We start from the raw sequence: 16533 nt of genomic DNA, 5'->3' as shown, positions 1-16533 counted from the left end.
GAATGTGGTAGCCTAGTGGTTAAGGTATTGTGCTACCAATTGGAAGGTTGTGAGTTCGGTCCCCAGGCACCAAGCTACCACGGCTGGGCCCCTGAGCAAGGCCCTTAATCCTCAATGACCCAGTTGTTTAAAATGAGATAAAAATACAAGACACTCTGGATAAAGGCGTCTGCCAAATGCCATAAATGTAAAATGTAAATGTTCGCAAAAGTGAAATGAAAACCTTCACAAAAGTGGTGATGGCTGCTGCTAGTAACTTTACTGAATGATCCTGTTTTAAGGAAATTGAATCGTGAACTACTTGATTCGTGAGAGCAAGTTACAATTTTGATTTATACCATAACCATAATTTAGTAATCAAAAAAAGGAATGCATAGGTACCAAGAATATATAGGTGCCAACAGTGTGAAAATATTACAATAAAGTCCACGTAAAAACAAAGAAGCCAAAGCAAATCGTTTGATTGATTCATGTTAAAGATTCGATTCATTTGTTCGTTCGCCGTTGAATCTTCAAGTTCAGAGATGTTAAGGCTAAAGTGCAGCTTTTACGACGGTTTGAGGTGCAATAAACAGTTAATTTCTGTCAAAAGGACGTAAACTACTGCAATCTGGTAGCACTGAGCACTTTGTAAAGTGAAACCGGTTCTTCGAGTCACCTATGCATTACACATCCGGGCAAAAACAGCCAGATTAGCATGACTCATCAAAAACTGTGAGCGGGTATAAAACAGAGAAGAGCTCAACTCCCCCTGTGCAGATCACTTCTACACACACACACACGCTATAAACCAGCATTGATCATCAAACAGTAAGTAGTTAAATGTTTATCACTGTTGTTTTGTCTGCTCTCTATTGTAAGTATTGCTAGTTTAAATCCAGACTTTTATATCCGTATATTCATTCACGGTGGAACTAAAAAACAAAATACTAGTGCAAACTTTTATGGTGCAAATTTTAGTATCCATATATATATATATATATATATATATATATATATATATATATATATATATGTATGTGTATGTATGTATGTGTGTGCGCAAGAAGTACAATGTTTGCAAGTAAACGAATAAATAAAAAGAAATAAAATCCTAGCAACGTGTCAACTTCCTGTTGCTATTTAGTTGATTTTTCTTCATTGTGCTTAATCTAATTTTCTTCTATGTTGTTGTGTAAGGTGCGTTATGCATCCCATAATAGTCCCCTCAGTTGGTCTCCTCTGAGACATTGTGACTGTTGTGATGATGATATAGTTTCTAGCATCACTGTATTAGTCTCAAGTGTCCATTATTGTTGCATTAAGAACCTAGCAACAAAAGAGTGCAGTTGATGATAACAGCCGTGAGCAATGAGTTACAACAGTTTAGTTTTCATGTTAACATTTGAAGGCAGACAGTGATTACTCAAAACTGCTACCCAGTTTCCTCATCCATGCATGATGTTAATGTTATGCATGCATATAACAGTGCATTCCTATTTATTCAGTATCTAAATGCATTTATTTAGAAGATGCAGCTGTGTTGTAGAATTAAAATTAACAGCTTTAAATATTGTAAGGACAAAAAATAAATGAGAAAGTAAGGACAAAAGTTCTCTTGGCTCAGAGCCATGTTAGGCAACATGCAGGCAGCATTGAAACACAGCTTCAGCCAAGCAGGTTTGGGCAAATGCGATAAAGAAAAGGCCTGAAAAAGTAATGTCGGATGTGACATTGCCCTGAGCGACATGTTAATGCTTTCGTTTAATTTAACTAATGCTTTATCCCTTTATCACAGTGGTCAGAGTCACTGTGGTTTAAATAACTGTTTACATTTTTATAATTAACAACTCTGAATTAAGTTAGACTTTAATGATCAACAAAATGTTTAATAGTGTGCATTGATAGACTCGTACCATTGTACTGTATAACAATCCCAAAAACATCATAATGCACAAATATGATGTAATGGTGCTACTGTTTGAAATTGATGTACAAATATTTCATTCACTTTATTCTATCTTTTTTCCCTACACAGTGCCACCTTACACCATCACATACTTTGCAGTGAGAGGTGCGTGACAATATTTTACTTAATCTCTACCACAGTCTTATGACTTGGTCCTGACCCTTCGGGTCTTTCTGAACAAAACGCCTCATAGTCTTTCTTCCTGTCATATGCCTTAGTCAGGAATGTACATGTGATTCAAATAGTTTTATGATTATACGTGCACCCTGAATATGAAGTAAACGTTTAAACGTTATCTAAATATTTGTATTTTTAAAAAAAAAAAAAGCAGATGCAGTAATGACTCTGCAAGAATTATTTGATTTGGCTGCAAAGTAAACCAAACAAATAAAGGGAGTTCTATGTTAATGATTGCTCTTGACATTTCTGGTGTTCACCCTTCCAGAGTTCATCACGGTTGACCAATCAGACACCGTTTTGAAGTTGTGTGGCCTAAATTGGGGACAAAGGTTGATTTGCATATGAAACACACAAGAAGGAGTGGCAGAGTTGCCTTTATAACACAAATTTATCTCTTTTTATTTTGCAGTAATCTGAAAGTAGTTCAGAAATATAAATAAGTGAAAGATTTATTAACAGTGGTTAATAAAGCAGATATACTATATGATTGCCATAGTAAGCATTCAAAGCAAAGCTTTTGATGTTGTGCTGTGTGTTGTGAAAGGACGATGTGGTGCTCTTCGTATCATGCTGTCTGACCTGGGTCAAGAGTGGAAGGAAGTTGTGGTGAACTTCGACGAGTGGATGAAGGGAGACCTGAAGAAAACCTGTGTGAGTGTCCTGTTTAAGGCTAATGCTGTTACACATTTACTTTTAATTTACCTGTCCCATGTTTATCCATCAAACCTGGCCAAATAATATATAATATTAATATAATAATATCTGAAAATGTAAAAGTAAGTAATACATACTTAAAACATCTTAAATACATCTTAAAACTAACAATTTCATTACTTCTTGTTTTGATATTTTATAGGTTTTCGGACAGTTGCCCAAGTTGCAGGATGGTGATTTAGTTTTGTACCAGTCGAACACCTTTTTAAGGCATTTGGGACGCAAACATGGTAATTAATTGTCACGTCAGTTCAAAACATGTTTTGGATCTGGTCCTGCCCTGAGATTTCTGTGATCGGTTTATTCATTTACAAAACAATTTAAACCTGCTTAATGAAGTGTTTTCATAACTGGTCTCACAAATAATAATGAAGACATGAATGAGAAATTACATATTTATTCATATGATAGCAAGCAGGTCAAGCTACGTTCTACACTACCGTTTAAATGTTTGGGATCAATTGGAAATTTGTTTTCCAAATTTTTTAAAACACTATATACAAGCATAATCAATTAAAGAAACTCTATTTATCTTCAATATTCAGTCACCTGCTCTGTTTTGATCAAGTGTAACACTGCACAATAGTGATAAACTATAGTGATGTAGTACTATAGTGATAAACCTAAAATGCCAGTAGTGATTATTTTATACCGGCGGTCAGAGTCATTTTTTTAGATGTAATAACTTGTATTAGGATGTTTGTTTAAACTTCAAGAAATGGGTTAACATTAATTAAATACTCCAGAAATAAGAACTAGGTCTCCATGACTAGACGTTCTTTTATTAGAAAAAAAGAAATTTCTAGCATTAACTAAAATAGGCTGATCTGAATCACTCAGGCACACTCAGGTACCCCACAACATAACACACAATAGCAGATAGAGTATGATACTAGGGTTACAGTTATTTCTTTGATCAGTCCATTTTCTACAGTGACTGTCATTAAGAGATCATTTGGAAAGGATCAAGGGCTTCATATTAAAACCCTTCACCCTTAAATCCCATTCCGCTTACATGTGCAGGTGCATACGGGAAGAATGACAACGAAGCCGCCCTGATCGACATGTTCAATGACGGCGTTGAAGACCTTCGTACTAAATACGTGAAAATGATCTACCAGGAATACGTAAGTGATGTTAGCTTGATCTTCAGATATGATACAATACAAAGCTCTACACATGCCTGATTCATCATGCACTCAGAAATCAATTTAACAGCAGCAAATATACCACAACATTTAACATATTTTCATTGCTAACATTAGCTAAGATAGCTAGCTATGTTCTGCAGTTAACATTTCAGTCAGGCTAAAGGCAGTATTTGCATATTGGGCCATAATAAGGTTTAATAATGTATGATGATTCAGAACACAAACTAAGCAAAACTACATTTATTGAATCATTAATCAAATAATTTGACAGATTTGTTTCTAGCCCAGACTTTAGGTCCAGTTGTGTCACATGATCACAGGACGTGAAACAACTGTCACTATTCAGGATTACACAGATATCTAGACAATCCCTGAACTACATTTGCACATTATTTTTTTTTCTGTTTCCCCCAGGATACTGGCAAAGAGGCATACATCAATGGCCTCCCAGACCACCTCTCTAAGTTTGAAGCTGTTCTGGAGAAGAACAAAAGTGGTTTCCTCGTTGGTGACTCGGTGAGTGTGTGTGAGAGGGTATATATCCACAGTACTTTTACTCTCCTTGCCCTACATGTTACGTAGATTTTCACCCTATATAAACCATCATTTGTATGGTTTAGTTCTCACTCTGGTGTTTTTCCTCTCTTCACAGATGTCCTTTGCAGACTACAGTCTCTTTGAAGTGTTGCTGAACCACCAGGTGCTGAGCCCCACCTGTCTGGATGCCTTCCCTGCCCTGAAAGGCTTTGTGTCGAGGATGTCCAGCCGTCCCAAAATCAAGGCTTATCTTGACTCTGATGCCTACAAGAGCCTGCCTATCAATGGCAATGGCAAACAGTAAAGTGGCTGAGCATTAGTTTTGAATGTAAACACTTTCACGCTCAATCTAACTCTCCCCCACAAGACTGTTTCACTGTTTAGCACAGCTTTCCGTTTTCTGTATGTGAAACAAGTTTTCTAATATCTAATATTTGGTGCTTTTTTTTTTTTTGTTTGTTTGTTTGTTCGTTTTTCTCTCATATAGTTTATTGAAAGTACTATCTGAACCAAGACGTAAGCACTGTTTCATTTGTTATTCTAGGTTGACTTAACTTTGTCCTGTACCTTTTAAATAACAAATTAATAAATGCTTTTGTAATTGAATTGTTGTTTTCTGAATCATTTATTTTAAAAAAATGAAAAAAAAAGTTAAATTTAAAATATTAATTTTGGTATTCCTAACAATTCAATTCCATTTCAATTTTCATTAATTTTTATTTGTATAGCACTTCACAATGGACATTGTCTCAAAGCAGCTGTGCTTCTTTACTAACAGCAAAAAAAAAAAAAAAAAAAATTAAAGGTTTTTTTTTTTTTTTTTGGAGAATTTGAGAAAATCACCTTCCCTTAAAATTTCTAAATATATGCCCCTAAAACACAAAATATTTGTCCCCAATCACCCCAAAGGTTTGAAGTGTCCTCATACTCATATTTCATAAAATTAAATTTTATTCTTTTGTTCTTTCAGCGCTATTTCCACTAAGAATCTAAAAGCAGTGCCCCTAAAATATGTGCGCTGTTAGTTTTACTATGCTTTCAGCTGGATTAACCGAAGTAGGGTCAATATATATTGTATTCAAAGTTTTTTTTGTATAGCGCTTTTAACAATTCCCATTGTCTCAAAGCAGTTTCACAGAGGTTTGGAAACAGAAGAAAGAAGGCAAAAATTTATATTTATATATATATATATATATATATATATATATATATATATATATATATAATATATGCAATTATAAAGTTTCAAATGAATAATAATGAGCAAGCCAGAGGTGACGGATAGGACATGAGCAAGAAACCTTGAGAGGAACCAGGCTCAGAAGGGAACCCATCCTCATTTGGGTGACACTGGACAGTAAATAATGTCCTTTCTACAACAGTTTATAATAGTGCAACCGAGAGCTCCTGAGGAACTAATGGGTTATCGCTTCTTGACATCACAGCCTCCTTCTTAAGTGTCAGACAGACCAAAATAAATGCGAATGCAATCATCCATGATGCTGCCCTTTTGCTGTCTCTAGAACATGTTCTGCAGAGATCAAAAGAAAATTAAGTCGTTAGCACGACAAAAGAACTTTTATGTTAAAATAACAAGAAACTTAAGTTATCACGACAAAACAAGAAAGAAAAAATATAATACATTGACTCTTAGGACTTCCTATGTATATGTGACAAAAATAAAGGCTGCTTCTTCTAGTAAACTTTCTGACTTTCTGCTGCCACCTGCTGATTTCCTACATGCATGGCACATTTTCTCCAAGTTTCACTAGATTCTCAACCCTGGTTGAGATTCTCAACTAGGTTCTTTTAATAAAGTATTGGGCTTTGTGTTGTGTAATGTAATTAACACTTCTATCTTTAAAATAACTTGATGTGGTTAAGGTGTTGGGCTACTGAACAGAAGGTTGTTAGTTCAAATCCCAGGTCCACCAAGCATCAACTACTGGGCCCTTGAGCAAGGCCCTTAATCATAAATTGCTTAGTTGTATAAAAATGAGATAAATTTAAGTTTCTCCGGATGAGGGAGTCTACCAAATGATCAGTAATTAAATAAAAATGACTGCACTGGAACCAGCTTTATACTTGGGATTGAGTTAGCTATGGATGTGATGTAAACACTCTTAAATAAAATGGGTTCATTTAAAATTGAAAGAAAACATCCATCAGCCCAACACCAAAATATTCCTTGGTTACCCATTTTTATCACAGCCCATTTTCAAAAGCAACAACCCAAGGAGAGACTGCATTTTTGAAACCCTGATAGCAAATCTTTAGTTTTCATACTGCTGAATCGGTCAGCAGTTCATGACACGATTAAACAGATCATCCAAGATATTAAACTCAATTCAGTTTATTTGCATTGTGTTTTTTGTTGTCTTAAAGCAGCTTTACAGAAGTATAGAAACAGAATACAATTTTGAAAGACGGAAACCTCAGAAGGGAACCTCATCCTCATTTGGGTGACACTGGACAGTAAGTAATGTAAATGTAAATAATGTCCTTTCTACAACAGTTTGTGGTTGAGTGGAATTAACCAACAGGAGGTCTTGAGGAATTAACAGGTCAGTTACCTAACCACTTCTTACATCACAACACACCACCTCACTACAGTCAGCCTTCCAGTTACAAGTATACGACTACCATTGCCACACTGAGGAACAGAAAACGTATTCTAATCAGATACAGACAGAAAAAGGATCGAACACTATTAATTTTTTAAAATTACCAGAAAGGTTCACAGGAAATCCTGTTGTTGTTTTTCCTTTCATATGGCAATCATGGACAAGATATATATATATATATATATATATATATATATATATATATATATATATATATAACTAGAACAGCATCCTTAGTAACTATAGTGACCATTTGTCAAATTAAATGAAATCAAAAAAAAGAAAAAGAAAAGATAAATCAAACAACTTCAAAATAACTCAAATAATCACCAAGATACACAATGGCTTGTGGTTTACACAGTTAAAGGATTGAGTCCAAGCCAGATGATGCATTTGGTGAGCTTTATTAAAGGATTCGCAAGCAAAAAAACAATTTTGCATCTCCTGCTCCTTGTGCCCAACTGGCACAGCCAGTCAGTTGTGGCAGCCCAGAATGCACCTGGGTGGGCCTATGGTTTTTTACCAGTTTGTCAAAAATAGGCCCACCCAGGTGCATTATGGGCTGATACAACTGAACCCCTTTTATCCCCTAGGTGCACATGGCCTAACCCAATAAAAAAGAAATACTAACCAATCCAATTAGAAGAATACTAAGAAAAGTAAACATATTCTAATTTACATAAATTAACACAAAAGACCAAAAAATAAACTACTTAACAAATAAATGAAATTTAACATTACACAAACAAAAATAGACAAATAGCTCCTACAGTAAGTGCTTGGTCACAGTAGCAATAATTTTAAATTAGACTAATAATTTGTTTAGATTTTGGGAAATAGAACCATCAAAAAAAAAGAAGAAGAAAAATTGTGTGAGCAGGAATTAAACAGTCTCTAGCCGAATCTAGTTACGAACTGAATTAACGTAGCAGAAGTTGAGGAACTGTCAGAGACACACATCATGCTGACAAGTGCTGGCATTTCTACATCCAAGTTTTTTGGTTATTAAACAAATAATAATCATTTGGAGCATTTACATTTATGGCGTTTTGCAACTTAAGCACTGAGCTACCCCTGCCCCAGCAAGAGCACTAAAGAGGTACAGATAATTAAAGTGTCATTGTGTTAAACCTCTAGCAGCTACAGAACTCTAACAAGAAGCTACACTAGCTTTTAAAGCTACCTACTGTACCATGCAGTCTTGTTAGCTAAAACAAATTAGAAATTTCTTTAATACCAGAATAATCTATTTCTAAATTAACATATTTGGATTGTTTCTCTTAATATACCCTCATTCAGCAGATCTGATTCTTTATAGCAAGAGACATAAAATCAAATCTACAGTACTCCGACTGAAAGATATATTTTTTATTGAACACACCGGCAAATACAGTTATATTTGAATTGACTAGTTTTCAAAATCTCTGCCAGAACAATAAACTAACAATCTCCAGGGTGCTCACTTTTTTTATTTCCAGTTTTTTTTTCTCTGTAATATATCAAGATGTTTTTCATTACATATTTGAGGTGATATCAGAGCCAGTCAGACCAATGTACACAGGCATAAATTACATAAATAGATATATGACATACTCAGCTTTAAACCATAAAGCACAAAGTGATTAAATGCCCCAGAGAATTTAGGGCAAATTTATTATTTCTTATTTTCTGGACATCATGAAGAGAGAGGTTGCCCATAAGACAACTGTCTGCAATCCCCAGGTATTAAAAACATATGTTAAAGTGGTCCAATAAGAAAACAGGACCACACTTTTCATAATTTGTCCAGAATTAGATACATTTTTTAAAACGTTTGCCATTTGCATTATACATAAAGACCTGAGACACACCTACCAAAAAAATTCAACTATTATCAAAAACAACCAAAAAAATTCCAATCATGTGCTCTGTTACATTCTTTTATACGTTCAAAAAAAAAAAAATCTCTGGATACAAATGAGAAAATATTGCACAACTAGAAGAGAATAAGCAGAATACATTCAATGGCATCTTAAACTGTCCAGGTGGATAAAATGGGCACTATGTGCAAGGTTACGAGGTCATCAGCAATTCGCATCAGCAACTCGAGATCGAGAACAGCAAATGTGGAAATAATAATGCAGAATGCTATTAACGGCAGGTACACTTATTGGCAATCATTTCTTCGTATTCCTTATATGCAATAGAGCCATCGTTTTCAATGGTCAGAACACTCAGAGGGTCGTATTCAGATGGAACACAGGAAGGTCTTGGCATGGAGGAGTCCAGCTTCTCATATATAATGTTCTGAACCATTGTGTGCACCGGAGAGCCGTAGATGTGGCCCACAACTCGAGGACAAATGCCTTTGCAGTACCTGGGATTGTACTTGGAGGGCGCTATGATCCAGTGATCTAGTCTGAGCTGTGAGAAGCTCACGCGGAAGTCATAAAGGTCGCAGTCTTCTGTCGGGTGCTCGAATTTGGGCTGTGGTCCACTTTCAGTGCTCGACTTTAAGGACTGAGTTACGTTTGGAGCGTTCCTCCGATCTCTCCACTTCAGCCTCTGAATACCAGGTCCGTACAGCTGGCTCTGTATATTCTCACCCCAATGGTTGGAATGGATTTCTCCCAGCCTGGTGTTTGTGGAACCTCTTTGATAAGCCACCTCACTGGTGTCGTTCAGATAGAGCAAAAGAGACGGCGCCATGTGCGTGAGCTCCACAAGACTTCTGGAAGTGTGATATCCTGGTTCATCATCCAGGCAGGTGAGGTTGATGAGGAGGTGGATGTCCTTTTTGTGGCCCTGGATGAGAGGGTGGAGGAAGGGTGTCACGTCCACCTCCACCCACTTGTGGTGGCTGGCTCTGTTGACTCGAAAGTGGAAACTGATTGGTGACACAGAGTGCTGTGAGCTGGGAGAGCTGAGGCACATATGCTGATCTGAAGGCGTCTGTTCCTTCATGTACAGGTAACAGTGGGAGGTAAGTGATACCGCGTAGTTATGGTCCAAGGAGTAAAGCAGAACGGATTTGAGCAGCTGTTCTTGGGCTCGTACACGGTTCAGACTGTAGGAAATGTCCTGCATGAGAAATTCTGCAGGAAAAAAAAATTACTTAAGAAATAATTCATGTTCATTGCCTGAATAAAATGTTTTTTCTGGGGTCTCATCCTGACAGTATCAAACTAATTAACTGGAAATTAGGTTTCACATCACATAATGGGAAGAAGAATTACTTCTTTAATTCTAATAATCTGTATCAGTAAAGCTAAATTCAGTAATCTGAATGGAAAACCAGACCCTGAAACACTAAATATATCTGTATTAAAAAAAACTGGTGGTGTGTTTAGTGATTGTGGTGCTAGTTTATTTCAATTATTTCTTTAGATATTGTAATTGATAGCACAGGTCCAATTATGTTAAATAAGAAACAAAAAAAAAATCAAACAAAGTAAATAGTCAGATTTTGCTGTTATCACCTATAAACAAAAGCACTTCTTGTCTAACTTACCATTTTACAGCGATGTTCAATATCAGTACTGACAAATCCTCAAACTCAAATGGAGACAACAAAAATTAGACTTAAGGCTCCAAAATGCAATGCAGTTATACAAGGTTATAACAGAGTCTGCACCCAGCTAGTTAATGACCTATATAATGAGTACAAGCAAATTGACTGTGATATTACAGCAGCATAAGTGTTTAAAAGCTTTGAGCAGAGTGAACAGGAGGAGAGAGAACAACTAAGGTATAGATGAAATGAGGGTTAAATCCCACCAATGGCACAATCAGAAGGTAGTCAAACGCCATTGTAATGTAAGAAACTATTAGCCAGTGTTCAAGCATGATTTAAGACATTAAACCAAGACAAAAATCTGCAAAAACAAGCTCATTAATTATAGCTGCTATAATCACAATGTATTAGTACTAGTATTAGTACTAACTGTTAGAAATCAGTCAGTGAGAAATACATGGATTTCTGACACTGAGGTGTTACAAAGCAATTCAAATCAATTCAACTGAGGATTGTTTGGATATTGTAGTGGTTTTCACTGTAGGAATTGTCCCACACCAACTCTAAAACAAATCAAACATATCAAGACATATCAAACCATAAAGGACAACAGTAGGGGAAAATCTGCCTGAGATGACAAGGTGGATTCAGAGCGTATGCTGGGAACACTTGATTCAATGTGGGAATACAGCCTGAATCCTGCATTAGATTCACCACTTAGCCAGTACACATACAATACAACTCATCATATGGTGAAGCTGTGCTACAGTCTACTTTCAAATCACTCCATACACTGGGAAGGAACTCATAGGTGAGAAGTTCAGGTGGGTTGTCTTTTGGGGTTTGCCGTTGCAACCTCAAGAGCATTATTCACACCTAGGGGGAAATCTGAGTCACCAGTCCCTGTGCAATTAGACCAGACTGGGGGTTCCTAAAGCTATTGCTCCTGATACACTCATACCAGTGCCCCACACACACACACACACACACACACACACACACACAGAGGAAAAAACACCTGGTCAGAGGTGGTCCTTACTACTGAAGTGTGGCTGACACACACAAGTTTATCTTCACACATTAACTGAACAGCTCTCAGGGGTGTGTTTGGTGTGTTTGTACCTCCACACTGATCCAGACACTCCTGCCGTGGTGTGATCAAGCGCACCGTGTTGTAAAGGTGAGACGCCTCGTGGCTCCTCTCTTGCTTGGTAGACAGCTTGTAAAGCCTTTTCATGAATCGTACGTATCTAGAATCGGGTCTAGTTCTCGGGAAGTGAATTCCCCATGGCTCGTGATCCGATAAGGCTTTCAGTAACGGGCTTAAAATGTTGCCGTGATGCACTAAGTTCTCGGCGTGTTGACCAGAGAGTCCTGACACTCCGGTGCCCAGCATCACGAGCACCAGCGCGTTTAGGTAAAAAACTGCACAATTCCGCTTAATCATGATCGATAAATGCATCAAACTTTAACACATTCTTCGACGTGCTCTTGCAGAATTCTCTTGCTAAAATTCTTCCCGGGCCATACACACTTCCGGTCGTGCTTTACTTCACAGGTGTATGTAATCATCTCAAACCAGGCGCACAGGCGTGCAGGACGTTTCTTTAGTACATGGGAAAGAGTTCCAGCAAAACACAACACACCACATACACAACACACACACACACACACAACACACCACATACACAACACAACACACACTCACTCACTAATTTAAACGCATCTCTGTCTTCTAAACTGATGGCACTTTTTACATCACCACATAAAATATGTAGCGTCTAAAAACAAACTCTTAACAACTTAATCTACATTTCTTTTTGTATGATTACGTAGGTAATATGTTCAGAATGCTAAGCAGGACACGGTCACGTGTAAAGACAAAAAAATGTTTCATAAGGCTGAAAAAATTCCACCCGTGAGTTTAGATAAACACATGGGACATCATGATGGCTAAATAAAAATACAGGGCCTACATGTGGAAAATGATCATATTGAATAGAAAACATTTTTGGAAGAAAATAAACACACACATGAACAAATGCATGTGAAATTGTTATGGTTTTCACATGCATTTGTTCATATATGTGCGTGTGTGTGTAACGGTAACAGTTCAGTACTGTAAAGTGTGTTGTACAATATAAAAAACGTGGATTTTCGCGTGTAGATCATATGACTATCCACATGTGAAGAGTCCATGTCACATTTCTTTGTATTTATTACTAAATAAAAAATATTTCAAGATCCAAAGGTAATACTGCAAAAATACACCACTTGTGTAGCTGACAGAAATTTATTCTATCATTGTTCATATTTGTTAATATTTCATAGTACTATAAAAAGAAATTCATATGAAAATATTAAAAGGCATCTGTTAAAGTGTACAGAGTATGTTGTGATTATATTCTATTAGAAAGAACATTCTTTCATAGATACGAGCAAAATGTAATAAATTCAAGAAGCACATTCCTACACACCACACACACACTGACTAGTTCTTTGATTCCAGTATAATCAGCCAGACTTTTCTCAGTACAGCCCACACACAGTCACAGAATAAGATATGGCAGAAATGAGCAAGCAGTGATTTATAAAGGAGAAAACATGCACATGATTTCTAATTTATAATTCTGAAAGAATTAGAAACAAAATAAAGGACAAAAAATAAGAACTAATGAATGTCTAGCAGTTAATTTATTACCAGTTCAGAATAAGAATCAAGTGTTATAAAAATGTATGGTACATCTATTCATATGATGCCTTTATCCAAAATTAATTACAATTTACAATATTATCTAAAGGCCCAACAGTGGCTTCTTGGGTGTCCCTTGATCATCTGAGCCACGTTCCCACATACCTCCATATAGCCTAAAACATTTCAGTACACAGAGGAAAAACTTACAGATAAAAATTACTCCTTGACATTTTTGCACTTTCACACACACAGACACTGAAAAAAATGTTTTTCTTAATTTGTCTACAAACACATTCAGAGTCACAGACAGGTGCACATAGCTCATATTTTCTATAATAACGCTATAATGAGAAATTGTCACACTTTCATGTCATGATATAAACAAGACTATGGTGCAATATCTGAAATGAAATCTACGTGTGATTTTTAAATCTCACCAAAAGTATAGGATTCTCGCATCGTTTTGTGAAAATGATGCATGTATGTGTAAAGTAATTTGTGTGGATGATAACAAATAGTTAAGGCTAATGCTTAAGTTACATTTAAAAATAAATAAAGGCATTTACCCAAGACATAAAATAAAAAATCGATTATAAGTCAACAGTGTTTAGTGTCTGAAAAGTCTATAAACAAATTAGTCATTTGTTTTTTAACAATTAATTTGGTTAAACACCTAAACAAAATATCACTATTTTAACTATATTAATAAATATCAGTTAATTAACAAAACATATGGTATCTGTTCAAGTGCATCAGCTTTTTACAGGGAAGTTCATTTATGTTAGTGGAAAATACTTTAGTTTAATAGATCATCATTTGCTGTTGTCAACTTCATCAGCCATTCCAGTTCTATCCCAGGAACACTGTGGAATGATGGGGAAAGACACCAAGTCGCAAATCAACCTACTTGCATGTTTTTAAGAGGTGGGAGGAAACTGAAGATCCTTGGAGGAAATCCACACAGAAAGGGGAGGAACATACAAAACTCCACAGAGACACTAATCTGAGTTTAGGTTCATTCAGGAAACAGTGCTGTGGTATAAAGCTAAATATCACTATGAATTAAATTAAGAAAGCACATTCATGAGCATAAACTCAAATCTGGGTACCTCATTAGTGTTCGTGACCTATGTACAGTCTTTGTTCTTCTCTTCCTGTTCATCTCTGATTAAACGGAAGCTTGATTGATGTCTGGATTTCTTCCTGTGTCCCATACCTGCTTGAAATAGTTTACTGAATGTATTATGGTTTTTAGACATATCTGAAAAGTGCTGATTATCTGAATACATGTGTTCTGCGTCCTGACACGAAACAGCAGGGTCTCCGAGCAGCTCCCTGACCTCAGCTGACAGGTCCTTGTGTAAGTACTGATATGCCTTTTTGCCACTGTTGTCACGTACGTTGCAGCTGGCACCATACTGGCGCACCAGTAAATTTAAGACTGATACGTGGCTGTGAATGGCAGCAACATGTAGAGGTGTGTAACCATCATGGCTCTTGATGTTCACATCAACTTTCTTACCAACATCAAGGATTTTACGCACCATTTTGCTGTTTCCATGTTTGGCGGCCCAGTGAAGTACTGTGAAGCCAGATATGAAGTTTCTCTTATCTGCCAGGTGTGCATCCTCCAGCAAGAGGTTATAGATTTGACTCCAGCATCCCGTTGCTGACTTTACAAACCACTCGTGTTCTCTTGGTTCTCTTTTCTTTCCAATGAAACCGGGTTTATCAGCTTTGTTTCCCCTTTTCGGTGCTGGTGAACTAGGCACCGCAGTCTGTCTCCTTTTTATTCTTGGTGATTTGTTTAGATCAGATTCATGAATCAGGTATGGTGAACTGTTTCCAGCTTTCAGAGTTTTGAACGCTTGCTGTTGTGGTATCTCGACTCCCTGCTGACACACACGTATTCTGTGGTTGAGTTTAATCTTCTCAGCTTGTGAACTAGGTGGTGATTTTATAGCCACAACAGCAAAAACAGCTCCCGTTTGGCCCTTTCTGGTATTATTAGCTACATTACGCACACAAGCTGACAAAGATTCCTCCTGGTTGGACTTGGTGACTGTAGCAATCACAGCATCACTTTCAGGTGATCTAATCTGAAACTTTTGTTTTGTCACAAAATCTTTAGAATTGGGAATATAGCAGCCCTGTGGACTTGTGCAAAAGCAGGAATTGTTATTTAAAACGTCTGCACTGGTTATCGAGACGGAGTCACATTTGGAAAAACATCTTTGTTGTGTTATGCATGATGATGATGAGGTGGAGGAGGAGGATGGAGATGATGATGATGCTATAGAGGACTTTCCTGCATTGAACATCTCTTGGTATTTCTTCTTCACGACGACGTATTTGACATCATCGACCCGTTTAACTACAGCCACGTTGTTGATGAAACTCTTAAACAGATCCCTGTTGCGTCTTCTTTCCTCTGGCTCGCTGCAGTTGATGTGCGTCGTGAACGCGCTCACAAGCTCCGGGTTCGTCACTTTTCCTCCGCGCGACATTAAAAATAATAAAACCGCATCCTGGGTCAGTGCCATCTTTATTTTTACTTAACCATTAAGCACGATAATGTTCTTAATTCAGCAGACAAACTAATCAGCAACCCTCCCTCTTGTGTTATCTTTAGGATCCCTTTTTTAACCTGCTGCTTCCGGTTCTCCACAACTTTAGTTTCCTGGGAAAGTTTCCCGACACACACACACACACACACACACACACACACACACACACACACAATTCCCCGTGGACGCGCACTGAATGGAGCTCTGAATGAGAATGCGCGTTCATGTGTTTGTTTATTGTTGCAGAAAAAATAGTCTTATATAACAGCACTAACCAACTCCAGGGATGTCATATTTTTTTTTTAATAACAAACTCTTTCCAATTGCAAAAATAGCAGGCAGTAAATTCAAGCTAAAAAAGTTTTTTGTTTTTTTGTTGTTGAAACCTTTGTACTGGCTATAATGTTAGACTGGATGATGGTAATGATGTAAGTGCTACTTCCGGTTCTCCCCAAATTTCCTTGTTGCCCGACAGCGTGGGCGCGCACTGAATATATCTCATGAATGCGCGTGCACGACCGGCTGACTTTTTCCAGAATAGTGTTGTGTAACATTCATTCATTCATTCATCATCTTCTACCGCTTATCCGAACTACCTCGGGTCACGGGGAGCCTGTGCCTATC

At 37.0% G+C, this 16533-nt stretch overlaps 3 protein-coding genes across 3 annotated transcripts; 1 reads left to right on the top strand and 2 right to left on the bottom strand.

Annotated features, from left to right (window-relative positions):
• Positions 1-687: 687 nt before the first annotated feature.
• Positions 688-5136, top strand: LOC132856913 (glutathione S-transferase P-like). The gene is made up of 7 exons (XM_060886787.1): positions 688-810; positions 2018-2053; positions 2673-2779; positions 2985-3072; positions 3866-3969; positions 4408-4509; positions 4646-5136. Coding segments are annotated over exons 1-7 (627 nt in total). The 5' UTR covers positions 688-809; the 3' UTR covers positions 4835-5136.
• A 3371-nt stretch (positions 5137-8507) lies between these two features.
• Positions 8508-12206, bottom strand: gdf9 (growth differentiation factor 9). Its single transcript, XM_060886850.1, has 2 exons — positions 11770-12206; positions 8508-10228 (listed from the first exon to the last, which is right to left on the bottom strand). The coding sequence occupies exons 1-2, from the start codon at positions 12107-12109 to the stop codon at positions 9285-9287; spliced, it is 1284 nt and encodes a 427-aa protein (XP_060742833.1). The 5' UTR covers positions 12110-12206; the 3' UTR covers positions 8508-9284.
• Positions 12207-13393: 1187 nt separating this feature from the next.
• On the bottom strand, positions 13394-16012 carry sowahab (sosondowah ankyrin repeat domain family member Ab). The gene has a single exon (XM_060886957.1). The coding sequence runs from the start codon at positions 15883-15885 to the stop codon at positions 14470-14472; it is 1416 nt and encodes a 471-aa protein (XP_060742940.1). The 5' UTR covers positions 15886-16012; the 3' UTR covers positions 13394-14469.
• Positions 16013-16533: the final 521 nt, after the last annotated feature.

This window comes from Tachysurus vachellii, chromosome 14 (genome assembly GCF_030014155.1).
Source record: "Tachysurus vachellii isolate PV-2020 chromosome 14, HZAU_Pvac_v1, whole genome shotgun sequence".
NCBI classification, from domain to species: domain Eukaryota; kingdom Metazoa; phylum Chordata; class Actinopteri; order Siluriformes; family Bagridae; genus Tachysurus; species Tachysurus vachellii.
Note: the sequence above shows the minus strand (reverse complement) of the source record. Positions and strands in the feature narration are given on the sequence as shown.